The sequence below is a fragment of the Eubalaena glacialis genome, chromosome 3, assembly GCF_028564815.1.
Source record: "Eubalaena glacialis isolate mEubGla1 chromosome 3, mEubGla1.1.hap2.+ XY, whole genome shotgun sequence".
NCBI lineage: Eukaryota > Metazoa > Chordata > Mammalia > Artiodactyla > Balaenidae > Eubalaena > Eubalaena glacialis.
The window spans coordinates 44442779-44468284 of NC_083718.1; the positions used below are offsets into that span (position 1 = coordinate 44442779).

The 25506-nt window shown below is 49.3% G+C and overlaps 2 protein-coding genes across 4 annotated transcripts in view; one reads left to right on the forward strand and one right to left on the reverse strand.

Moving 5' to 3' along the window:
• On the reverse strand, positions 1-372 carry LOC133086980 (zinc finger protein 552-like). Its single transcript, XM_061183750.1, has one exon. The coding sequence runs from the start codon at positions 370-372 to the stop codon at positions 1-3; it is 372 nt and encodes a 123-aa protein (XP_061039733.1).
• Positions 373-25197: 24825 nt separating this feature from the next.
• Positions 25198-25506, forward strand: part of VASH2 (vasohibin 2) — a 35893-nt gene continuing 35584 nt past the window's right edge. For all 3 annotated transcript variants that reach the window (XM_061185589.1, XM_061185587.1, XM_061185588.1), the window contains exon 1: positions 25198-25357. The gene's annotated coding sequence lies outside the window, so the exon portion shown is untranslated. The remainder of the gene's footprint in view (positions 25358-25506) is intronic.

Below are 25506 nucleotides of genomic sequence, written 5' to 3' on the forward strand. Positions count from 1 at the left end.
TCACACACCCCACGCGTGTAGTTTCTGCCCACAGCGTGCTGCCTGGTACTCAGCCAAGTGAAAAATGTCACTCAAGATCGGGCCACACATCTCATAGAGGTTGGCCTTCTGGGGAGACAGACCTGCCTTAACAATTCTGATCTGTGAGCTTCCTTGATCAGAGATACTCTGCCCAGAAAGTGCCTCCTCATCCTCTTCTGCATGCCAACAACCCAGGGAAGTTGTAAGTGCCAAGTTCTCCAGCATCACATCATGGTACAGGCATCTCGGAGCCTCGTCAAGGAGACCGCATTCCTCCAAGGAAAAGTTCACGGCCACATCATCAAAAGTCACACTGCCCTCAGGCGGGTCCCTCAGCGCCGCCGCCGCCATCGGACTCTGTGGGCGGAGCGGGGCCGGTAGCAGCGGGAGAGGAGGCGGGACGCGGACACGGCGGTCGCTCTCCCGGGCCTGGCGCGGGGCACCCCGAGCTGCGTCGCCGAACCTCAGGCCTGCCTCTATGCCGCAGGGACAGTCCCTCCTCTCGCACCTCTTCTGTCCTGTCACCTCCGTCCCTACCCAGCGTTGCGGAGCTGAAACAGGCCAAGGCCAATTAAAAATTAATATTTTTTTAGAATTAAAAATTTTTATTTATGTATTTATTTTTGGCTGCGTCGGGTCTTAGTTGCGGCATGCGGGATCTTTCGTTGCGGTGCACGGGCCTCTCTCTAGTTGTGGCTCAGTAGTTGCGGCATACGGGCTTAAATGCCCTGCAGCATGTGGGATCTTAGTTCCCCGACCAGGGATCAAACCCGCATCCCCTGCATTGGAAGGCAGATTCTTAATATCTCACAGGAGATAAAATACCTTTGGGTTCCTAAAGAGAGATAAGGTTTCAAAGTGCACTGACCATCAAGGAAGAATACCTTATCTTAAATCTGTACTAAGATCTATAGATGTCCTGTGAGCAGGTTTGAATTGGAGGAAGGAGGACATGGGTCTGGAGGCCCTAAAGTCTTGAGAAAAGAGGAGAATGGGATTCAGGAGAGAGGGAAAAACGACTCCTAAGGTAATGTATATGAGCTTCATTTCCTATTTAGACAAACGACAGATCAGGCTTCCGCCTACTCCTGTTCCATGTATTCATTTGCACTTTTCCCTTCATTCCTATCATTTTAAGCCCATGGTGAAATGGTCACTCTAAAGAGAAGTGTCAGAAACCAGTAGACCCTTGATTTCTGGTTGCAGCCTCCAGGTTTTGGTTGACACATGCTGCTTGAGTACACCTTTCTCAGGGAAACATCTGATTCCTCCAGGGATTGAAATGGCCCCTAACCCCCTGAGATTAATGGATAGAATAAATTTTCATAAAGCTTCAGAATGCAAAAGAGTGACGCTGAAATAAGAGTAACAGTGGGCACTTCCCTGGTGGTGCAGTGGTTAAGAATCCGCCTGCCAATGCGGGGGACATGGGTTCAAGTCCTGGTCCAGGAAGATCCCACATGCCACAGAGCAACTAAGCCTGTCCACCACAACTACTGAGCCTGTGCTCTAGAGCCCGCGAGCCACAACTACTGAGCCCGAGTGCCACAACTACTGAAGCCCGTGCGCCTAGAGCCCGTGCTCCGCAACAAGAGAAGCCACCACAATGAGAAGCCCGTGCACCGCAATGAAGAGAGTAGCCCCTGCTCGCCACCACTAGAGGAAGCCCGCAGGCAGCAGCGAAGACCCAACGCAGCCAAAAATAAATAAATAAATAAATAAAGAGTGACAGTGATTTCTTTTTCAGTGAAAAGCCTAATCCTTCAAAACATATTTTGACCCAAAACCAAGAGAGGTAAGCTCCAGATAATCAGCTAGGGTGCGATTTATGGGTGGACGGAGCTTCCCGTCACACAATCAGCAGCTCAGTATTAGAGAAGGGGTCCCTGGAGACATTACACATAGGCATAGACTCATTGTCTCCAAACCTATGCAGTGCTCGGTACTATTATTCATGACAGTTTTCTTGTATAGTTAGGCTGTATTATTCATGTGCGTTATTTTATTGCCTCTGCTGCATTGTGAGCCCTTTGAAAGCATCCGTCACGGTATGGCGGGTAAAAACATGCACGGCCTTTGGGAGCCTAGTCTGAGGTATGAAACCCAACTGCCTATGGTCTTGGGGAAGTAATTGAAACCCTCTGAATTTCTGTTTCTTCCTTTACGAAATGGGATAATATTTCCTTGCTTGCAGGTTTGTGGTGAGGATTAAATTTACGTAGAAGTCACACAGTAGCTTCTGAAAAAATCAGATCCATTATTATTCTCATTGAGAAACGGTACATATAGGGACTTGCTACAGATAACACTTGAGAAGCAGTTGACTGATTTGGGAGAACTTCAGTTTAAGTGTTTGAACTTGATGTTATTCACAGCAGCTGCCATAAAATCATTAATATCCAAAGGATTTAGATACTTCTGTGTGCATGTGGGTGCAGCCCCGGGCATTGTGACCAGCACACGGAACAAATGAATTCTGAAGAGACAGAGATCTGAGCAAACAGGATGGGAGTCAAGGTACTTTGGCACCAAAGAACAAAACTGAGACGCTCTTGTGAGCAGGAAAAAAAGGTTTTTATGTTTATTGCACAACCCACAACAAAGGAGGTTAAATCACAAGCTAGGAAGGAAGCTACCCACAAGTCCACTGCCCTGCCACAACTCTTCATTTCTCCTTGTTCCCTTTTTGTTCACATGAATGTGTAATCTTCCGTAGATATAAAGCAATTTGTATACTCAACATAATATCATAAGCATTTCCCATGTTGCTACATGGCCTTTGTAACCAATATTTTATTTTATTTTTATCTTTTTCCAGTTTTATTGAGATATAATTGACATATATCACTGTATTAGTTTAAGGTGTACAACATAATGATTTGATTTATATATATAGTGACGTGATCACCACAGTAAGTTTGGTTAATAGCCATCATTTCACATGGTTACAATTTTTTTTTCTTATAAGAGCTACTCTTTTAGCAATTCTCAAATAACCATTATTTTATTTATTTATTTAAATATTTATTTATTTATTTGTCTGCACCTGTCTTAGTTGCAGCATGCAGGGTCTTTTAGTTGAGGCATGTGGGCTCTGTAGTTGCGGCATGGGGGATCTAGTTCCCTGACCAGGGATCGAACTCTGGCCCCCTGCATTGGGAGCGCGTAGTCTTAACTGCTGGACCACCAGGGAAGTCCCTGAAATAACCATTATTTTAAATCACTGCATAATATTCCAGTTAGGCTGATAACACCATAATTTACTTAATGGTTCCCTACTCGTGGCCATTCATTTGTTCATTTAGTCAACTTTTATTGAACACTTACAATTGTGTCAGGGTTTATGGCAGGAGCTAGAAATACAAAGCAGTGTCCCGCTCTCAGAATGCTCAAAGGCAAGAAAATAAAACATCAGGGTCCACAGCACTTGATCAGAGACTGTCCACGTGCAAATAATAACAGACCCCCAAGGATGCAGCGTCCCTCCTGAGGGACACAGACACTCGGGCAGACTCAGCTCTCACCCTGGGAATCACACAAGGCTTTTCTTTTCTCTGGAACAGAGGAGGATTGCGATACTTGCGAGGCCCCAATCTCATTTTTTTATGCCCCGAATGCCTCTCCGCCCACCCCAGCACTCACTCACCCTCACCTTCTAGTTTGTCAAAACCCTCTCAGCTCCCTCCATCTCAAGGAGACAGGAAGGCCTGAAGTGTAATCCTGGATTATATTTGCATTTTAAATGGATAAACCTCAGACACTCTCAATTGTCTGGGAAGACAGACTTTGCGAGCTTTTGTACCTCCCTGTGTCCCTGAAGTCACTCTGCGTTAGGCTGGTGCCTCTTTGACCTCTGAGTCAATCTGGGTTTTCCTTAGCGCTGAAAGCCTGCCTGCTAGACCCATAGCGGGCTCAGGGCCCCGACAGCCGGTTCCGCCCCAAACTGGGGCGAGCGCGCCCTCTACTGGGTGGTCTCACAAACCGTTTCAGACAAGGCAGAAATCTCACTGTTTGGGGAGTGGGGGATAGGATGTGCTGGTTCATTTCAACCATATCCAGGCCAGCAGGAGTCACTTAACCCAAACACACACACACACACACACACACACACACACATCACATCACGGGGCAACAACAATCTCTCATACTTCTAGTGACGCTCCCAAGCCAAATAATGGGATGGTTGGTGAACGTGCTGACTTCTCTTAACTGTCCTGCACAATTTCTGTAAGACTGGGAAGACCACAGTGTTTTCTCACTGGAGGCTGCTCCTGTGGCCCTGGGCGTACCTCTGGCCACACTGCTCCAGACCCAGCCCGGTAGCCCAATGGCGGGCTTCCTTCCACTGACACCCCTCAGCTTGGCCATGGCCTTTCTCCCTTCTCCACACCTGCTGACCAAATATCAAGAAGTAGCGGGCCTGTGTTGAATGAAACACGACAGTTTTATGTTGGGCAAAAGGATCTGCACACAATGTTAGTCTCCAAGCCAGGTTACCAGGGAATCTGCGGAAACACATTCTCCAAGTTGGGATAAACGGTCATCTGCACCTGCAAGAGGGAAGGCATCCTTCAGTAGGTGACTTTCCTCAGCGTTTCTCCCTGTCATGTGCTTCTCAGCTGGCTCTCAAACGCTTTTCACCTGCCAGCACACCTAGAAAAGGGATACTCTTTTTTTTTTTTTAATTTAATTAATGAATTTATTTATTTATTTTTGGCTGTGCTGGGTCTTCGTTGCTGTGCGCAGGCTTTCTCTAGTTGCAGAGAGCAGGGGCTACTCTTCGTTGGGGTGTGCGGGCTTCTCATTGTGGTGGCTTCTCTTGTTGTGGAGCACGGGCTCTAGGCGCACGGGCTTCAGTAGTTGTGGCGCATATGCTCAGTAGTTGTGGTTCGTGGGCTCTAGAGCACAGGCTCAGTAGTTGTGCACAGGCTTAGTTGCTCCGCAGTAGGCATGTGGGATCTTCCCGGACCGGGGCTCGAACCCATGTCCCCTGCATTGGCAGGCGGATTCTTAACCACTGCGCCACCAGGGAAGCTCCAAGGATACTCTTTGTACAACACACTGGGGCAGATGGATGAGGCTGCTCTGACCGGAGGCCCCCTGGGGGGACCCCCCGCCCCTGGGCCCTGCCTCCCTCACCAGGGCTCAGGGCTCCCTATCCTGGCAGACCTTACCCAGAGGCCCTGCCTCAGAATCCCCTGGAAGGCTTGTTAAATCACAGCGTGCTGCGCCCCACCGCAGAGGTTGTGACTCTGCCCGTCTGTGGTGGGGCCCAAGAACTGGTGTTCCTAACAAGCTCCAGGTTATGCAGATGCTGGTTCCAGGACTGGGGACCACTCTTTGAGACCTCCCACCCTACAGTAGCTGCCTCTGGCCTCGCGTCCCTGGGTGGGCTGAGCACACGCGGCCTCTTCAGGGGGGTCTCCCTGGGCTCAGTACTCCCTCCCCACGCATGCGCCCCCTGGCTGCCCCAGAAATGCTTCCTCCAGCCTCACCGGAAACATGATCTGGATGGGAGGCTTTTGTCTTTCCCCCGGTGAAGAGGAACAAGGTAGAGACTGGGTTTCTTAGCCACCTGGACAGTTCCGAGCCGGGCGGGTGCATCTGTGGCTGCGGAGGGAAGGCACGCAGATGGCGCAGGGGGCCCATCTCCAGCCTGCCCGGGACACACGCCACCACCAGGCACCTGCTTCTGTGCAGAAACAAGCCGAGCACCCACGGGAGACACGGGGAGGGCCAGGCTGGTCCCTGGAGAGTGTCGGCTGGCGCTCTTCCCAATCAGACGTTTATCTTCCTCCCCTCCCCTTGCTTTTGGACCAGTTCAGAGAACAGGGTGGATTTGAGATGGGAGCAAAGGACACTGCTTCAAGGAAAGGAGGGTTGGAAAAACCAGCTTCCAGGAAAGCTGCTTTCTCCCTGGTGAAGACAGCACTAACACACACCCTGTTCCCGCAGCCACGAAGAGAGGAAGGCAAGAAACACCCTTACCGGGACTTCCCTGGTGGTCAAGTGGGTAAGACTCCGCGCTCCCAATGCAGGGGGCCTGGGTTCGATCCCTGGTCGGGGAACTAGATCCGCACGCATGCCGCAACCAAGAAGTCTGCATGCCGCAACTAAAGATCCCAAATGCCGCAACGAAGACCTGGCGCAGCCAAATATAAATAAATTTAAAAAAAGAAAAGAAACACCCTTACCTGGTTTGGAGAAAAGGTAGCAAAGGAGAGAAGAGGCTCTGCCCCAGAAACCGGGCGCAAAATCCACCACTCTCAACAGGGCAACCTCCTAGGCTTGATGCTACGGCCTCTTTCCGAGGGAGTAGAGGAGGGAAAGCAATGCTTGTGGTCTTGATTTTTTTTTTTTTTAATTACTGCATTTTATTTATTTATTTATTTATTTATGGCTGTGTTGGGTCTTCGTGTCTGTGCGAGGGCTTTCTCTAGTTGTGGCAAGTGGGGGCCACTCTTCATCGCGGTGCGCGGGCCTCTCACTATCGCGGCCTCTCCCTTTGCGGAGCACAGGCTCCAGGCGCGCAGGCTCAGTAATTGTGGCTCACGGGCCTAGTTGCTCCGCGGCATGTGGGATCTTCCCAAACCAGGGCTCGAACCCGTGTCCCCTGCATTGGCAGGCAGACTCCCAACCACTGCGCCACCAGGGAAGCCCGTGGTCTTGATTTTTAATGCCCAGGAGTCACCTAGTGATCCGGCATGGCCACACTGGGTCCGACCCACACAAGACAACCACTTCCCTGAATTACATATTCACTTCTAGAACTCTCAAGTATGGGTTTGCCTAACCCTTCCTCTGCCTGTTTATGTTTTCCCTCTAGTATTTATAAGGATAATGAATTGTATGATTAGGACTTCCATTTTTTTCCTCTTCTTTAAATTCTCTCTTAAAATTCAAGATCTTCTCCGGGTTTCTGTCTCACAGGTTAATTACGGGATTTGTTTGTTTATTCGTTCAACAAACATTAAGCAGTACTTTGGGCCAGTGGATGGGCTGCAGAGCCAAGCAAGACCTGATGCCAGTTCTCATAGTCTGGTGAGGACAGACATATGGAGAATTTTAATGGTGAGAAAGTGCTAAGGAGGGGATCTGTGCCGCGTGCCAAAGCACATTAGCAAGGATGAACTCTGTGGGTGGAGGTGCCGGTGCGGTGGGCAGGGAGTTGGGGAGGGAAGGCTTCGAGGTAGAGCTGCTGTTCAAGCTGAGTCTGCCAGGAGCATCCCCTAGCCCCCTGTGAGACCTCCCCTCGTTTTCTGTCTTTTCCAGACAGGAGCTTCTGCCCTTAGCAAAAGTTCCTAATGCATTTAAAACCCATTCTCCCCAGTTCTGTTTTTATTCTCGAGTTTCCTTCTGCACTATTTCAACTGACTTTTCCAAAAGGAATACGTGGCTGGTATATGTGGTGTGTTCCTGTCACTTCATCACCTCCCAGGGACTAAGCGAGTACTTTAAAATTGGGAAAGATTCTCCCGAATTTGAACGGTTTGCAGGAACTCTGTCTGGGCAGGGCACCAGATCCCATGCAAAACCCTTTCCAAAACTCAAATTCAGTTTGTACAACAATAATCAGGGATGCTTGTGATGAAAAACAAAACAAAACCAAACAAAAAAACCTCACAGATTGTTCCAGCCCACTCCCAGAAATTAATTCCTTAGACCGAGGGTGCGGCTGTGGAATTTTTCACAAGCATCCCACCGGTTCCGGAAGCGATTGGCCACCTTTGCCTCTGAAGGTTCTTACCACCTATTTGGAGGACTACTTGGGCTGCTGATGAGTAGGGAGATTCCTCCAGAAAACAATGCTTTGGGGGGGTTGGGAGGATCCAACCAAGTCCCTGGCGTAAGAAGGAGGCAGATAACCACTTGGGGCATCGTCCACGGCCGGGAAAAGTGCTCATTGGAGGCCTCGCTGCAGAAGGGTCCACAGGAACATCACTGACCCATTAGCGAGCAATGCTGGCCAGGCTCCTGGCTGAAGGGCTGAGGTCCTTCTTTAGGAGGAGACACTAACATGCTCCATCTGTTGAGAGCATTACAATTCCCAGAGGCCTTCACTGCATGATCTCATTTGACCATCACAATCACCACGTGTGGGAGGCAGGTTTTGATTCCTGTAACCATGGCAGCACTAAAAGATGGCTGGAAGAGGCTTCAGCATCGCCCTGGCTCCCTGTTCCCCAACCCACTCCCAACAAGCCTGTAAGCTAAGCAAAATGTTGTATATGTGCTTGTGGACAATTTCCCAGCACCTCCTTCCTTAGGGCCCCTAAGTGCCTCCTATAAAAAACTCTGGAGCCTCACTGATTACAACCATTTTGCAGAAGAGTAAACTCAGACTCAGCCTTGCCAAAAGTTGCAGGGCTAGAAAAGAATGGAGCTGGGACTAGGAAAGCTTTGCAAGGCAGGCCTTTCCCTTGCTCCATGCTGCCTCCTTGGGAAAAGAAGGGTCAGAAAACTCAAGCTGGGAGATGCTGGCAGCTGCCCCAGCCTCAGGCAGGCACCAGCTCACCCCGGTGACCCAGAGGAGCCTTGAGGGGCATCAGGGGCTGGCTTTCTTAGCCCTGGAACGAATCTGCTGTTGGCACTTCTGCCTTCCAACACCCACAGGACAGCTGCCTGGATTGCTCCCCGGCATCGGTCCCGTGCAGACTCTCTAGAAAGGTCTCCCACACCCGACCTGTCTGGGGCAGCCACTGCTGGCGCCCTCAAGGCAGTCCCCTTTCTACACCCACTCCATCCTCTGGGCCTCGAAGTCAGGCATATGGCAGTGGACACTCTGGGCTGCGAATTATGTCAGTGATTGTAAGCCACACTGGTGATTCCCTTGGGGATCCTGGGGATCTTTTGGCAAAAAGTCCAACAAGCCACACCCACCTGCTCCTGAGTCAGACACCCTGAGGGAGCAGGAAGTTCATATATGTTAGGCTCTTTGATGTTAGGCTCTTTGATGACATCCATATGTTGAATAAAGCTTAAAGTATAAATCCATTCATGCTTTTCCTGTGTTTTTTCATGTGTTTATTTTAGTGATGGTTATGTAGTTTGGAGTCTGCAGCAGAAAATGTATCTTAAAAAGCTACCTTGGTTTCAAGTGACCTGTAGCATGAGGTGGCTGTGGCCCACCTGATGGACCCAGGAGAACAGTGGAGCATCTGGGCATCACATCACCATCCCAGGCTCAGCTCAGCTTGGCTGGGCACCTGCACCTGGGGCTCATGGTGGCCAGGCTGCTCCGTGCTGCACCATAGGCCCCATCTGTCCCTCCTCTGGAAGAGCTGAGCTATTGCTTTTCCTCCTTCTCCACCCTCCCCAACTTGGGCTCTGCTCTGCACCCCCCACTGGGAGTCCTGAGGGTGGAGACGGGCACCCTCTGCATGTAGCTTTGCCCTGGTGAGAAGGCTTTCCCTCTGACCTGGGAACACAGGCCAGTGTTCCTGGTTTCTGAGTTGGCTGGAGCATCTTCCCTTGTCAGAGTTGCTGTTGAGCCACCAAAGAGGGCCCTGGGAGCCGAGGGCAGGGCAGCTAAGCAAGGATGCTCTCTTGCTGTTGGATCCCACAGGTTTCTGGGTGTGAGGACTGCCTGGCATGATAGCCAGCCCAGAAGGGTTCTGCGGTGGGGAAGTGGGCAGCAGGGAGAGATGGACAGAGAATACAAAGGCTTTGGTGTTCGATCTTACTAGCTTACTAGCTGGGGGCTTACTAGCTGTGTGACTTTGGGCAGGTTACTAACCTCTCTGAGCTGAGTCTTGCTGGGAATTCGGTGTGAGTGGGTTAAATGAGACGGAGATCACGGGTTCCCTACACAGCACAGGATGCCCTACAGACACTGGTTCTCGTGCCCTTCCCCCTCCCTCAGAGTCTCCAGAGCACAGTCAGGACAAGCCAGATGTGTCAGGACCAAATGAACAGCCTACTCAGCAAGCTGGGCACCTCCCCCCAGAACCCCACAGCTGCCAGCTCCTTCCATAAAAATGCAAAGTCAGAGCCAGTCCCCCAAGCACTAAGCCTCCTGCCCTGCTGAGTCTGAGGTCAGGGGGCAAGGGAAACAGCAAGAGGCCTTTGTCTCTGGACATTTCCTCCTGGTTGAGCTCAGGTGGCGAACCCCGTCTCTGCAGTGCTGGTCACAGAGGCTGGAGGGGGCTGCGGCCTGAGGGATCATCTCTCGTTCTCTTCCCCCCAGGCTCCTGGCAGAGACCCAGGGAGGGCCAAACCAGGTGAGCCCTGGGATCTTGGGGGCCTAATTCACAGGATCCGGCTGAAGTTGTGTGCTCTCCCAGGGAAGAAGGGGCTCTGCTTCTCCTGGCACCCCCTGAACTTGACAGCAACTTTTGGACCCTGACCCCTAATGGGGTCATCAGTCTGAACATAAAGGCCTCTTCCAGCCAGCTGTGCCCGGTCCCCATGAAAGCCCCAGGTGGGTTTGCCCTTCTAGAAACAGACTTTGGGTTTGTCTCTGGGCTGGACTCTAAGTCTTAAAAAGTGTCTGCGAGGCAGCCTTGGGTGAATCCCTTGCGGGGCCTGTGGATTCCCCAGTGCTTTCCAGAACTTGCTTCTTAATCTGTGTATTAGCGGTGCTGCCTCCTCAGCCCCAAGTTTGCCCTGCGCTGGAAGCTGGGTTGTTGTTCACGCTGCGGCCACTGGGTGGCAGAGTGAAGCACTGTCCTGTCGGCGCCCTCCACCTGGGGCTCCATCACTACAGCAGGGATTCTCAGACTTGTGTGCACCAGAATCACCCAAGGGCTTGTTCAATTGCTTTTGTCCTGCCTCTAACTAGCTGTGTGACTTTGGCAGGTTACTAATCTTTCTGATTCAGCAGGTCGGAGGTGGGGCTGAGAATTTGCATTTCTACCAAGTTCCCAGGTGATACGGCGGCTGCTGGTCAGGGGACAGTGTCAGGGGCTAAGAGCCCCTTGCAGGCCCTTGGGAGCCCAGCGCCTTTGATCCCCGTGGGATCAAACTCTCTGATTTCACAGGAGGTGGGTGGAGGTGGCCACGGCTGTCCTTCCTGTAAGGCTCCTGTGCCGGCATTTCTCGCCCTATCCCCCTCCCAACATCCTTTATCATTGTCCCTAGAGCATGTCTCCACTGAAGCCCTCAGTGGCCAAACAGTCAACCTTTCTGCAACCACAGAACCCCAACAGAGGGTAGGCGCCATTGGAGAGAGAACAGGAATTGGAGGAAAGTAACTGGAGAAGGTCAGAGAGAGAAGAGACAGAAGACGCGCACCGCACATGCGCAGTGGTCCCAGTGCCGCCCCAGACGGGATAACCAGTGCTAGGGCTTGAAATGGGAGACAATCCTATTGGCTCCCTCCGGCCCTTTTTCACAGCACCTTTCCCAGGCTCCCTGTGGCGTGTGACTGGGTTCTGGCCAGTGGAATGCCCGTGGAAGTGATGTCATTCCCACGTGGCCCACAAAGGCTCCCAAGTCTTTCTCTCTCTCTCTCAGCTTGTGTGCCATGTGGTTGTCAAAGCCCTGGGCTGCCTTGGGGCCCACAGCTGGAGGATGATGGAGCCTCTGACATCCTTAATGACTACACGGAGCACAGCACCCCCTTCCCCACAACCATTAGACGTTATGAGAGAAGAATGAACTCCCACGGAATTAAGCTGCTGAGATCTCAGGCTCTACCTGCAACAGGATGTAGCATTCCCCAACCAATGTGTCAGACATGGGAAGGGAGAAAGACAGCAGATGCCACCACATACAACCTACAACCTTGCTGGTCGCGCCATCAGTCTGATCGGAACAAGCACATTTAACATCTCCTGCTCTAGGATAATAACAGTCACCACCTAGTGAGTGTGCTCGTGGGCCAGACACTGCTTTCCCTTCATGAATTCATTTGTTCCTCGTAACAATGCGAAAGGCAGTGCTATGATAACACCCATTCTGCAGATGCAGATCTGAGGTGGGTGGTTGGGATGCTAAGTATGTGCCCAAGGTCATGTAGTGATAACCCCTGGTAGGAGGGCAGAGGCAAGATCTGAATCTAGACTGCCTGTCTGTAGCCCACACACTCCAAACTACACCAAGTGCTCCCCAAAGACTCAAGCCCCGGTCCTCGGCTGTGAGGGGCTTAAGCTGAGTTGGGAAGACATGGTGTGTACTTGGGAGTATGGATTTGGGCTCACGGAAAAGAATTTTTCTGGCCCTAAGATTGCTTGCTAACTGCAGATATGATGATCCCACAGTTGAAGGAGGAGGTAGGGAGTAAAGGAAGATGGGATTAATACAACAGGGACAGACCCCTGATAACCTTAGGAGTTTGATGAAATAATGTGTAAGTTTGGGAACTCTGTGTGAATCAACACATTCCCAAAATTCCCTTCCCACTCTCTGCACCATCCCATACCCTCCTGTTTAGCTTTGTGATTTCAGGTCTGTCCCAAGAGTTGAACACAGAAGAGGGTCTGTCTCGTTCCAGCCCCTAGAATGGTGCTAGGCATACAGTAGGTGCTCAATAAGTATTTGTGGAATGAATTGATGAGGAGAAACAGCTGGCTGGGACTTGGCAGCAAGAGCCTGTCCACTTGGAGCCTCAAAACATTGAATGTTATGGCAGTGGAACTCTCAAGAGGCCATCTGGTCCATGCCTTGCTTCCACTGAGGACTGCCTGCCAATCATCCCCTCTCTCCTTTCCTTAAAGACTTAATATATAGCAGCAGGGCTGATTGAGACCTTTAGAGACCACGTAGCCCTGTGGATCTCAAACTTGGGTCCGTATGGTATTCTAGTTTATGGGATACTGATGCCTGGACCTGCTCTTGGAAAGATTCTGATTTAGTTGGTCTGGGCTGTCGCCAGGTATCAGAATTTTTAGTACTTCCCTGGGTACTTCTAATGTGCAGCTGAGGTTTAGAACTAGGGATCTAATCCAATCCCTTCTTTTTATAGACCAAGCGTCAGAGAGGGGAGGGGTGGTGCCCAGGATTACTCAGCCAGTTCGTGGCAGGGATGAGCCCCAAATCCAGTGTGCTCTCTTCTCTACTTCAAAGGCCTCCCTATCATCTCTTCTGAAAATGCATTTTTCGATCTCCTGGCTTTTGTGGCCAAAAGATCTTCCCAAGGTGAGGAACTTTAAGCCTTTCCTTGATCTGCCCAGAGTGGATTTAGCTTTAATCCAGAGTTTCAATGCAGCCCCCAATGCAGCTTCACCTAGGTCCTCCTTCCTGCTCTGTGAGGTCCTCCCTTTACGACCACTTGCAGGTTCTTCCATTTCTGGGGGAGGTCTCCCTGCATGCCTCTCCGGGAGCGTCTGCTCCACAGCCTCCGCTGCCCAGCTCCTTTCTGGCCTTCTTTCCTCCACCTCACCTGCCTTTAACCCACTCATTCTTCTCCAGGTCAAAGTCCCCACCAGAGCATTCCCCCCACCCCCAGTCCCAAGCTGTCCCCAGCAAGACCTGGCAGAAAGTGAGTTTTGCCTCCTTCTTTTGCATTTCTCCTCCTTGGTGACTCCCCTCTGGCTCTGCAAAGGGTGAGCTGGCCCCAGAAAACCAACTCTTGTCTCCCTCCCGGCTGGCAAACAGCTAACTTGAGTCATGGCCTTGGAACACACATAATGGCTCTCATTTGTTAAAAAAAAAAAAACCAAAAAATAAAACAAACAAACAAAAAACCCCCCACCAGCAGCCAAAAACACACACTGACAAAGGCTTTGCTGAAAGATGATACAACGTAGATAAACTGTTCCTTAATCAGCAGCTCAGTAAATACTCCCTTCCTCCGGGAGCCTTTCTGAGACTATTTTGAGCAGCCTGGAGATTTTTAACCCTCATTAGCCCCAACTCAAAATGGACCCACTGGAATTTTTACAGGCAGCTATTAAGCACAAGTAGAACTTTCAGTGCATTATTGCAAACACTGTTACTAATTCTCCCAAGCCCTCCGGAGCAGAGGAGGCTGCTTGGTTCATGTCTTCCGCGGGTGAAATCACTGCTCTCTCATTCCTGACAATTTCTCCACCTCCTAGCCAGGCCCCTGGGCTCTCCAGATCACCCTCTGCTGAGTTGTAGAACTTGGCGGATCATTTCTCTTTCAAGCATGTTACAGCCAACAGTACCCTGTGGGTAAGGAGCTCACGCACCTAACACTGAGACGCCTGATGATGTATGGGAAGGCTGAGCACAGCGCCTCTGAACCCAGCAGGGGCTCCACACACAGCTAACTCATCAGCTGCCAGTTGCTTCCTCCTGCACAGTCTTATTTAATCCTTCCACAACTCCTGCAAGGTGGGTGTCATTGGACCAGTTTTCAGAAGAGGAAATGGGCTCAGGGCTACATGGCTCAGCCAAGTCTGCACATCATTCTTTGCATGGACTCTGCTTGGAAACACTTCTGGATCATGATGGTGATCATTTTCCTGAAGACAAGGGACTTAGAGACACCACAGGAATATCTCAGAAGGCAGAGAATCATGGCCAAGTGGAGAGGAAGGAAGAGAAGGGAGGGTAAAAAAAATCACCGAGTCCAGAGGGGACATTGTACACCAGACATGGCCTGCAGACATGTTTTCATTGGCCTGCACACTCTTTTATGATGTAATTTGTTGCCAATATTTGAAAAACCAGAACATTTCCCCAAAAGATCCAGACTTCTAAGTTTGTCTTGAAAAACTGTAACCACTTGGCCAACCATTGGTGGAAGCAGACTAGGGCTTCCCTCCTCTTTAGAGAGGGCAGTGGTCTCCAGTGTGCCAGGGTCCCCACTCAGCCAGCTTCACCTGTTTCTGTTACCTGCATGACCTCTGTTGACAATTGAGTTTATGGCCCCTGACTTATTTCCTCCTACCCCCTTCCTATAAGAAATGCAGGACCCTGCAAGGTGACAAGATCAAAGTCACAGGCAAACGGGGTGACCTGAGAAAACCACTCACCTTCCCTATGATGCAGTTTCCTCATCTGTAAGATGGAAATATTGATAGTGCTTGTCTTGGCTCGGGCTGATGTAACAAAATACCACAGACTGGATAGCTTAAACAACAGACATTTATTTGCTTACAGATCTGGAGTCTGGAAAGTCCATGATCAAGGCGCCGGTAAATTTGGTTTCTGGTGAGAGCTCTCTTCCTGGCTTGTAGACGGCCACCTTCTTGCTATGTCCTCATGTGGCCTTTCCTCACTGCATGTGCTCGGGGGAAGGGCAAGCTATCTGGTGTCTCTTCTTATAAGGACACTAACCCTATGGGGTCAGGGCCCTTACCCTATGACCTCATTTAACCTGAATTCTTTCCTTAGGGTCCCCATCTCCAAATACAGCCACACTGTGGGGTTAGGGCTTCAACATACAAATCGGGGCAGGGGGACACAATTCAGTCCATAATGGCGCCCATTTCCTAGGGTTGTTGTGTGAGGTTGGACTGAGTCCATGCAGGAAGAGCACTCAGTGTCTGGCACATCGTATGTTCTCAGTAAATGTTAGCAGTAACATGTGATGATAGCATTCAGGGTGTGGACTTCCTCTTTAGCTTTCAGTAGCACTTCCTCTACCGAAAGAGATGTTTGTCATGGGCACCCACCTGCTCCCCAAACAGCTGTTGTTTTTGATAAGGTCGAGGAAAATGTTAAAATTTAAAAAGGAAGACATGTTGGCACATTTCTAATGCTGACTCTTTCCTCAAATTGGACATTCAGGGAGCATCCAGGGAGACTATGTCAACAAGAGGCCCCTTGGTCCTCTCTCAGGGAAGGTTGAACACCTCCCTATGTAACTTGGGCTCACATTCCCTATTCAGTATACCCCGGAAGACAGTCAGCCTCTGAATGTGCTTAGCTCGTGGTCCGGATACACGAATGCCTTGTTTTCCCTCCTGTGTTAAGTCCTCGTTCCATCTTATCTGTCTTTCCCTTTCATCTCCAGGTGTGTGAGAGTCCCCGGAAGGCACTGGGCCTGCGCCCATGCCCTGAAGATCAAGGTATACTAGTCATCTTTGTTTGCCCCCCAGCCCACTTTCTGCTCTGCTCTCTGTGCAGGGGGCCACCCTCGGTGGCCTGGGCTCCCGTCTCCTGCCCTCACCTGCTCAGGCCTCAGGCAGGTAACAGCTTCTGGGTTCCGCACCATCCCTGGTGGTCCCCTTCATCCCGCCTATGCCTCTGTCAACAAGGCCTTCAAAAAATATCTTTCACTTAAACCTTTTTTGAGAGTCCCACCTGTTTTGTGCTTGACCCCTGACTCATATAGGAGGAACCTGATCTGTACATAGATTTTCAGGGGACAGTAGAGAGATCTGAACCCAGAAAAACTGCTCAGTGGCAGGGGTGATGGGTCACGCACTCATCCTGCTCAGGGATGACTGTCCTACTCCAATTTCCATGAATATTCCAAATACACATCCTGTGGCATTCACCAAATACCTAGAGATGGCTACCTGCCTCAGCTGGGATGTTGCAGGCAGAGCTAAGATTGGTAGATGGAGTGCCCTTCATATCACATGGGTTCCTGCACCTTCAGAAACTCTCAACTGTAGCTCCTGTATGGACCCCAATCATGTGTCTCCATGGCAACTGCCTTAGGTCTCATTCATCAGATGGGGCAGGTCTGGGTCACTGTGTTCCCATTTTCCTTTGGGAAACAGATGCTATCTTGTTAACTTGCTTCATATTTTAGTCTTCCTAAAGTGCCAGAGAGCCAAAAGGGGAGCTTCCTCACATAACCCCAGCTGTCCCAAGGCATCTGAGCAGTGGCTCCGCTCTGCGTGAATCTCAGGAAGCCCACAAAGGCCAAATACAAGTTTTTGCAAGATGGTTGCTATTAGAGACTGAATTTTTGTGTCCCTCCAAAATTCATATGTTAAATCCTAATCCCCAATGCAGTGGTATTACGAGATGGGACCTCTGGGCAGTGATTAGGTCAAAAGGATGGAGCCTTCATGAATGGGATTAGTGTCCTTGTAAAAGAGGCCCTGGAGAGCTCCCTTGTCCCTTCCACCAAGTGAGGACACAGTGAGAAGCCGGCTGTGTATGAAACAGGAAGTGGGTCCTCACCAGAGCCTTGAATCTGCCAGCACCTTGATCTTGGACTTCCCAGCCTCTGGAACTGTGAGAAATTAGTGTTCGTTGTTTATGTCATGCAGTCTATGGTCTTTTTGTGAAGGGGCGAGCACAGAGCCTCTGACTGCAGTGTCCAGAAGTGACAACAGGTTTCTCCTCTGAAGGCTGCCACTGTAAATTTACAGCAGATGATCCTCTTCCTCTCTGGGCAAAAAGTAGCTGTAATCCAAGAAAGTCTTAAATTTCTGCTCCCTCTAGCCAAATGTCCTCAAAGCACCTTAGCACTCTAAACCTGGCAGGGAGGACCACTGTCCAGGGCCCGTTGCTGCCAGTGGATCATTCCAGTGTGGTTCTTTCCCTGGCGGCTCCCCTGGTCTTAGTAATTTTGTTTCTAATGCTCCTCTGTGCTCCCCCTTCTCTGGCGTCCCCTCTCCAGAGGATAGGTTAGAAAACTTAATGAACCTGAAATTCAAGGGACTTCCCTAGGAGGCAAAAGTTTGAAGCATCAGGACAGTAAAACTTTGTGATCATAAAGACGCCTGGGACTTATCTGTGATGAGCATTTACATCCATGTTCTTCCTACTATTAAAAAAAAAAAAAAGAAAAGAGTTGGATTAAGAGAATCTAGTTCTTTTATTTATTTATTTATTTTGGCTGCATCGGGTCTTAGTTGTGCACGCGGGATCTTTTGTCGTGGCACGCGGGCTTCTCTCTAGTTGTGGCGTGCGGGTTTTCTCTCTCTAGTTGTGGCATGTGGGCTCCAGGACGCGGGCTCCAGAGCACGTGGGCTCTGTTGTTTGTGGCACCCAGGCTCTCTAGTTGTGGTTCATAGGCTCAGTTGCCCAGCAGCATGTGGGACCTTAGTTCCCCGACCAGGGATCGAACCTGCGTTCCCTGCATTAGAAGTCGGATTCTTTACCACTGGACCACCAGGGAAGTCCTTAATTTCTAGTTCTGACACTCACTAATTGTATCATCTTATGCAAGTTACCTAACCTATTAAACCGCAGTTACTTCCTTTGTAAAATGAAAATAATAATATATGCCTCACAGGGCTAGTGTAATAGACAGTTATTATGTTTTCAGTCTCCCCCCTTATTTATTTATTTATTTATTTTTGTCTGTGTTGGGTTTTCGTTTCTGTGCGAGGGCTTTCTCTAGTTGCGGCAAGCGGGGGCCACTCTTCATCGCGGTGCGCAGGCCTCTCACTATCGCGGCCTCTCTTGTTGCGGAGCACAGGCTCCAGACGCGCAGGCTCAGTAGTTGTGGCTCACGGGCCTAGTTGCTCCGCGGGCATGTGGGATCCTCCCAGACCAGGGCTCGAACCCGTGTCCCCTGCACTAGCAGGCAGACTCTCAACCACTGCGCCACCAGGGAAGCCCTCCCCCCTTTTTTAACCTTTTACTTTGAAATAATTTCAAACTCACAGAAAAGTGGCAAGAATAAGAATAGTGCAAAAAATGTCCACATACTCTTTACCCACATTTATCAACCATTAACATTTTACCTTATTTCTTTTATCGTTTTCTCTCTCTGTATACACACACACACACACACACACACGCACAGTGGGGTGTTTTTCTGAACAACTTGAGAGTAAGTTACACATATAATGGCCCTTTGCCCTGTATACCTCAATGTATATTTTCTAAGGAAAGGAATCAGGATATTCTCTCACATCACAATAGTACAGTTATTAACTTCCGTAAAGTTAACATAGACGCAATACTTTTACCTAATTGAACACCTAGATTCCAATTTTGTCAATTGACCCAATAATATCATTTACACCAATTTTTCCCCTATAGGTTAAGATCTAGTTTATAATCAGATATCACATTTAGTCATCATTTTTTTTTCTTTTTTCTTTTTTTTGGCCGTGCAGCATGCAGGATGTTAATTCCCCGACCAGGGATCGAACCTGTGCCCCTTGCAGTTGAAGCGTGGAGACTTAACCACTGGACCACCAGGGAAGTCCCAATCATCATTTTTTTTAGTCTTCCTTAATCTGGAACATTTCCACAGATTTTCTTTGTCTTTTATTACATTGACAGTTTTTAAAATATAGTTTTTTGAATGGAACTTTTCTTATTTTGGATTGGTAAGATGTTTCTTCATGATTAGATTCATGTTAAGGATTCTAGCCAGATTAGTGTAAAGGGGATATTGTGTCCTCTGGATATCACGTCTGGACACCCATGATGTCCATCTGCCCATAATTGGTGATATTAACTTTGATCCCCTGGTCAAGGTGCTGTGTAATTACTCCACCGGATAATTACCATTCTTTCTCTTGAAACTTATGAGCAATCTGGAGTAAGACACCTAAGACCATGCAGATATGCTGCTCCTCATCAAAATGTCCCCCTAACATGCATTTATGACTCTCGCCTGAAATAATCTTTACTGTGATGATTGCAGAATGATGATTTTCTAACTCTAGTACTCCTTTCACATTTATATTCTTCTCTAAGCAAGTCTTCCCTTCTTCCCCACTTATTTATTTATCTATTTATAATCAATATAGACTCATGGATTCCTATTTTTCCAGTGGTTTGTATTTCATTATTGTAGTTAATTATTTTGTGCTCAGACTGTCCCAGATTTGACTAATGGGAGCCCCTTCAAGCCAGCTTCCAAGGTGGAAGGTCCAATATAAATTTACCTGCCACCAGGTGGCTATATGGCTCCGCTGAGGAATGCTGCTATATTGAGGGCTCAGCATCAGTCTTTTCTGTTGGCCAGTTGGGCTCCTCAGCAACAGCAATCGCTTTGGGCCAGATCTGGTTTAGATTTGGAAATGAGGAAGGGTCTATGAGTTTTCACTATGGTGACTGAAGTTGGCCTCCTGCTCACAGCTCTGTGTTCTGTCTGATGATACAAATCATGCAACACTCGAATTGGCTGCTCACCTATCTCACCCCTGGTAGGGTGACCATGGGTATCAGTTTGACTGGGATGGTTGTGGTGTATACCTATGTTCCCCATGTAATTATTACGAGGATCCTTTTCACTCTTAAAAGTGGCTCAATTTAGACAACAAATTCTATGAATACCCTCCCCCGAGGAACACCATGACTTATTATCCAAACACCAGGAGTCCCTGCAGATCTAGTCACCCTGATCTTCCCTCCTCCTTGCTGTCCATTGTGGTAAGCATTCCACCTTGTCCTTTATGATTAAGTGCTTTGCAATTCTGTGATTTTTATCATCTCCACTGAAAGTATGGAGCTCAGTTCCACAGACGCTTTCTCCCTCCCATCGACCCTGGACTACAAGGATAGCCACTACCAGGTGCTCAAAAAACCTCCTTGTGGGCTTCCCTGGTGGCGCAGTGGTTGAGAGTCTGCCTGCCAATGCAGGGGACACGGGTTCGAGCCCTGGTCTGGGAAGATCCCACATGCCGCGGAGCAACTAGGCCCGTGAGCCACAACTACTGAGCCTGAGCGACTGGAGCCTGTGCTCCGCAACAAGAGAGGCCGCGATAGTGAGAGGCCCACGCACGGCGATGAAGAGTGGCCCCCGCTTGCCACAACTAGAGAAAGCCCTCGCACAGAAACGAAGACCCAACACAGCTAAAAAATAAATAAATAAATAAATAATAAAAGTGTTTTTAAAAAAAAAACAAAAAACCTCCTTGCTAGTACACTCTTTATTGCTTTAGTGAAGGGAGTGTCCTCTGGGCTGGCCCAGGGAACTAGTCAGGTGGTGGGTTCTTGAGCCACGTATAATAAATGCTTCTAATATTCCTTCCTTCCTGAGTCTTCTGACCCCTTCCGCGACACGACACAAGGAAGTCTGGCTTCTCCACTTCGCTTACTATAGGCCATCGTTGAGACCAGGCTTCAAAGAGCCATCCCAGCAGACTATCGGGACAAACTCCAAGCATCCTTGCGAACACATTAAATCTCGCGTTCTGTGTGAGTATCCCCGAATTAGTGGATCCTCCCAATTGAGCTTCCTGTTTCACCCCCAAATATAGCATCTTCAAGATCCACTCCCACACATATTTCTACAGTTCCTGCCAGTACATGTTAGCCAAGTCCCGCAAGATCTTTGGCAGGTATGCTTTTTCTCCCTGGAAGAGGACTTTTTCCTGCCAGTGTGGGCTGTGCTGCAACTTGACTCTGGGTTTTGGCAGAGGCAGTAAGCGGTGGGTCCAGGTCTTGAGAAGAAGCAGCCATGGAGAAGGGGACCTGGTTTGGGCAGGAACATTCAGGTGATCTGAAGGGTCAAGATGCTCATCCACCGAGATATGCCCACCCCAGGTCTCAGGGTTCCAGTCTTTCCCTATCAGGGCTCTGCTTTGACATGGATGCCTATCAAGGCCATGCATTTCATCTTTTTTTTTTTGCAGTTCTGCCACCCTGTGATCAGATCTTGGGCTTGATTTTATGAGTCTCTCCCACAGTTTCAGGAAATAAGACTTTCCCTTAAAGCCATAGCGGCTCTCTGGCTTTCAGAGCATTCCATGAGCTGGTAATTAACTGCTCTGAGCCTGTCATTTTCTGTTTCCAAGATCTCTGGTACCTGTCATTAGCACTGTTTCCAAATTGACTACCACAGCCACTTGCTCTCCCAGTGTCTCGCTCTCCACCCAGTTCACCCCAGTTAACCAAGTGAAAGCTTGGGTGCGATCGCATATCAAAGCTATTGCCATCTCTCTTATCACCAGCAAAGGACTCTATTGATTTCAGACAGCTAGGAGATACAACCCCAGAATCCATCCTGAGGACTTGCTTTCTTGAACCACTTGTGGAACCAACTGTCTTAGCTCTGTTTCTCTAGAAAACGGATCTGAAGCAAAGACTAAATCTAACTGAGAAGGCAGTAAGAGTGAGCGAAAAGGGGAATGAGGTGGGCTAGGATGAGAAGCAGTGCAAAACGGTGTGTTATCACGCAGGTAACTGCTTCACCACCCACCGCAAAGAGCCCCGGCAGGTTACTCAGGAGGTATGTCTGCTCAGCCATGCAGGACATCTCCAGACAGGCTGTGTTAGAAAATCATGACTCGGAACAGTCCACAGGAGGCAGGAAGGAAAGAGAGTTTATTTGCCCAGCTCCCTCTCATCTCTTGTTTCTCATTGGTCAAAATGTTCCCCAGAGGGAATTAATTCCCTCGGATTCCCCTCTGATGGCTGCTTAGAAGCCACATCCTGCAGTGTGGCATTTCTTCTGATCCAGAAGTAGTGGAAGAGTCACAGTCTCCGGACATGTGGTCAGCCAGCTTGGCTGTGCAGCAGCAGCCTAGAGGGACCTGACTGGGCAAGTGACTATCAGTCCTAGGTGGCTGAACTACACAGATTTGGTTGGCTGTGCAGGGAGCTGTGGAGGCAGGAGAAAGGCAAGGTCTAGCCGGTGCGATTAGGCTCATAAGGTGCGTCTGATACATCCATCAACAGGCTATTAACATCAACAGGTGGTAGAGCTAGAAATATGATCATCAGGTTAGGATTTTGTGTTATTTGTCTTTGAGACCCCAGCGACTGGCACTTGAATAATAAGATACCATCTGAACCCAGTTTTTCTTGTTCCAAACCTTCCCACTACATGTCTCTGCTATACCAGTTGTTATGCCATTGAATGGACGTGACCATGCCCTCAGAGGTTGGGCAGCTAGTCATCATGTGTCCCTGTTCAAGTTGCAAGTAGGCCCTGCCCCACTGTGTGCTATGTCATTCTTACTAACCATCTGAGCTATGGTTACCAAAGGGAAAGGGTGGGGGGATAAATTAGGAGTTTGGGTTTAACATATATACACCACTATATATAAAATAGGTAACCAAGAAGGACCTATACTCAATATTTTGTAATGATCTATAAGGGAAAAGAATCTGAAAAAGTATATATATATATATTTGTATACATAAAAGAATATATATGTATATATATATAACTGAATCACTTTGCTGTACACCTGAAACTAACACAACATTGTAAATCAACTATAGTTCAATTAAAAAAATTAAAAACAAGCAGAAAACAACAACAGCAAAACCTCAAAACCCATAATCTGTCTGGCCTGTGTTCACTTGAGTGTCACATAACACAAAATACACAAAGAAATGAAGAACAGAGTTGGCTGGCCCACACAATTAGCACAATTCTCAAATGCAAAAGAATTCTGAACAAAAGGGCCCTTCTGCTTTCCAGTCCTTTTCAATGGGACACTGCAGCTCACTTCAGAAGCCTTCTTACCACCTCTTTGGAAAATTAGCCAAATCTCACAGCTCTCTTCATAGACCATTTCACTTGCCTCCCCACTGCACCCCATCTCCTGGGGAAAAGAGAACAGATAGTTGGAATACTGGAGATGAAAAACAAAAGCGTTTCCCTCAACTGTCAGGGAGTCCTGAGGTGCCTGGGGCGGGAAGATGAACCAATAATCCTCTCCGGTCCCTAGGATTTTGATTCAGGTAAAGCAGGAACCAGGCCCTGGTTTGAGAGGGACATTGTAGTTGTTTGGATTTGGCCTGAGTCGGGACACTGGGAATCGATGCCAAGGACAGTGACACATGCCAGACATTCTTCGATGTTCACCAACTGGTCTGATCACTTGAGATTTGAGAGCTCAGTTTTCTCCTGAGGGGTGGTTAGGCCATATTCTCATCCTCTGCATAGAGATCTGCATCCTGAAATCCTAGTCTCCTGGGACTTGAAACCCCTGGGGAAGGGAGGAGAAGGGGACAGATTTGAGAGATGAGTGAGAAAAGAAGGGAGGAAGAATGTTCGAGATGAGAAAACAGCTCACTCTCTGAGGCATGTTTTCTCCTAATCAGGAAATGAAAACTGAGGCAATTATATATTGAGAGGATAATTCTCTTTCAATTCCCTAATTTTTTCTTCAAGTGTGCTTGTTCCACTTGAATTATTCAGATAATTTCCTGAATATTATTATTAGGTCCATTTCCTCTGTCTATCCAGACCTAAGTTTGTCTCCTTATGGAATCTATAAAGTCCTGGGCATGGGCTCTGTCTGCAGCTGTGCAGGACTGGTCCAGAATCCAGGTCTCCTCAACCAACACCTGGCTCTCAGCTACCCTCCAGCACCCGCCCCTCACCACGCCCTCCTCTGAAAAAGAAGTTCCAGGGTTAAGCATCCAGATAGAGATCTGTCGTCAGTGGTCTTTGATGACTGCATTCTTAATTCGAGGTTAACTTAGCATTGCTGTCACAGCTGCTTCACTCCCCTCAAAGCTGGCAGGCTGGCCTGGAGTTTAAAGGGAAAGCATATTATGACCAGGTTCCCAAATGTCCACAAAAGAGGAAGTCAGAGGATCACAGAATCTTAGAGCCAGAACAGGCCTTGGAGAGTGAAGGGTCTGCTCTCCTCTTTTCATAAAGAGGCTAAGGCCCAGAACAGGCAAATGGCTTGTCCTGGATCACACAGCTTTGCCAAGTGATAAACCTGGACTTAGGGCCAGACCTCAGGTCAGTAGTCTGGGGCTCCTCCTCACCTTGCTCTTCTTTTAAGAAATAAAAAAAAGAAGAAGAAGAAGATGCCTTTAAGGAAAAGGTGTTTCCCTGGAGAGTGTGGGAGGGTCTCCACTTCACCGTGGCTCTGAAGCATCTCTCCACCCCCTCCTAACTCAGTAGCTGTGACAGAACAGTGGGGACCTGGCTGACGTCCCCGGTTTTAGTGTCGCATATCAGTTTGGGTTTAAAGGGACTTTATTAATCATGACTAATGTCAGAGGGTATATGGCTGTGTCCCCTTGTTAGTTTTGGGGAATTTGTAATGTAGGATTAAAAAAAAAAAAGATTTAATATTGTGCCGTCATGTTTACATGCCTGCCTGAACCATCCATCACTGCCCGGTAGCGGCAGGTGACTGTGTGCCCAGCCTTCTTCAGGGAATGCTGTCCTATGACAAGCCCTCCTCTACCTCAGGGTCACTTCTTGGGTGGCTTTAATTCTCCTCTGCTTCCCATAGTTGCTTCCCCCGCAGTGCCACGACCCCTGGGGAAACTCTGTCTTAAGTCCCAGGGACAAACGCTCCAGCCCCGCGGGGCTCGCAGGACACGACAGCGATCGGATTTCGCGCGGCGGCCCAGCTTCCCCTACTCCTCACCCCTCCCGCCGGGGAACCCCGGGAGCCAATCAGAGCGTCGCGGAGCTCCGGGTTGTAGAGTCCCGCGCCCGGGACCCGCCCCTCTTTGTTGCGGTGGCCAATGGACGCAGTCGGAACATCGGCGGCTGCCCGGGTGACTCGGTTATATGTCACAGAATAACATTAGAGGATGGGACATGGAATGAGGCGACGGCCACAGCAGCCCCAGCAGCTCCCGCCACCCCCGCCGCCCGGAGAAGCCGTGCAGCCATGAGGCCGACCGTCCAGAGGTAGGGTCCGGGAGCTGCGGTGCGCCCTTCCCGCGCCCCGCCTGCAGCCATTTCCCCGGGGTGCCTGGCGCTGGAACTCAGGGAAGGGGGCGGGTGGAGCCACTGCCACAGGAGCCTGGGGGCCGGGGCCGCCGCTCGTCCGCCCAGCC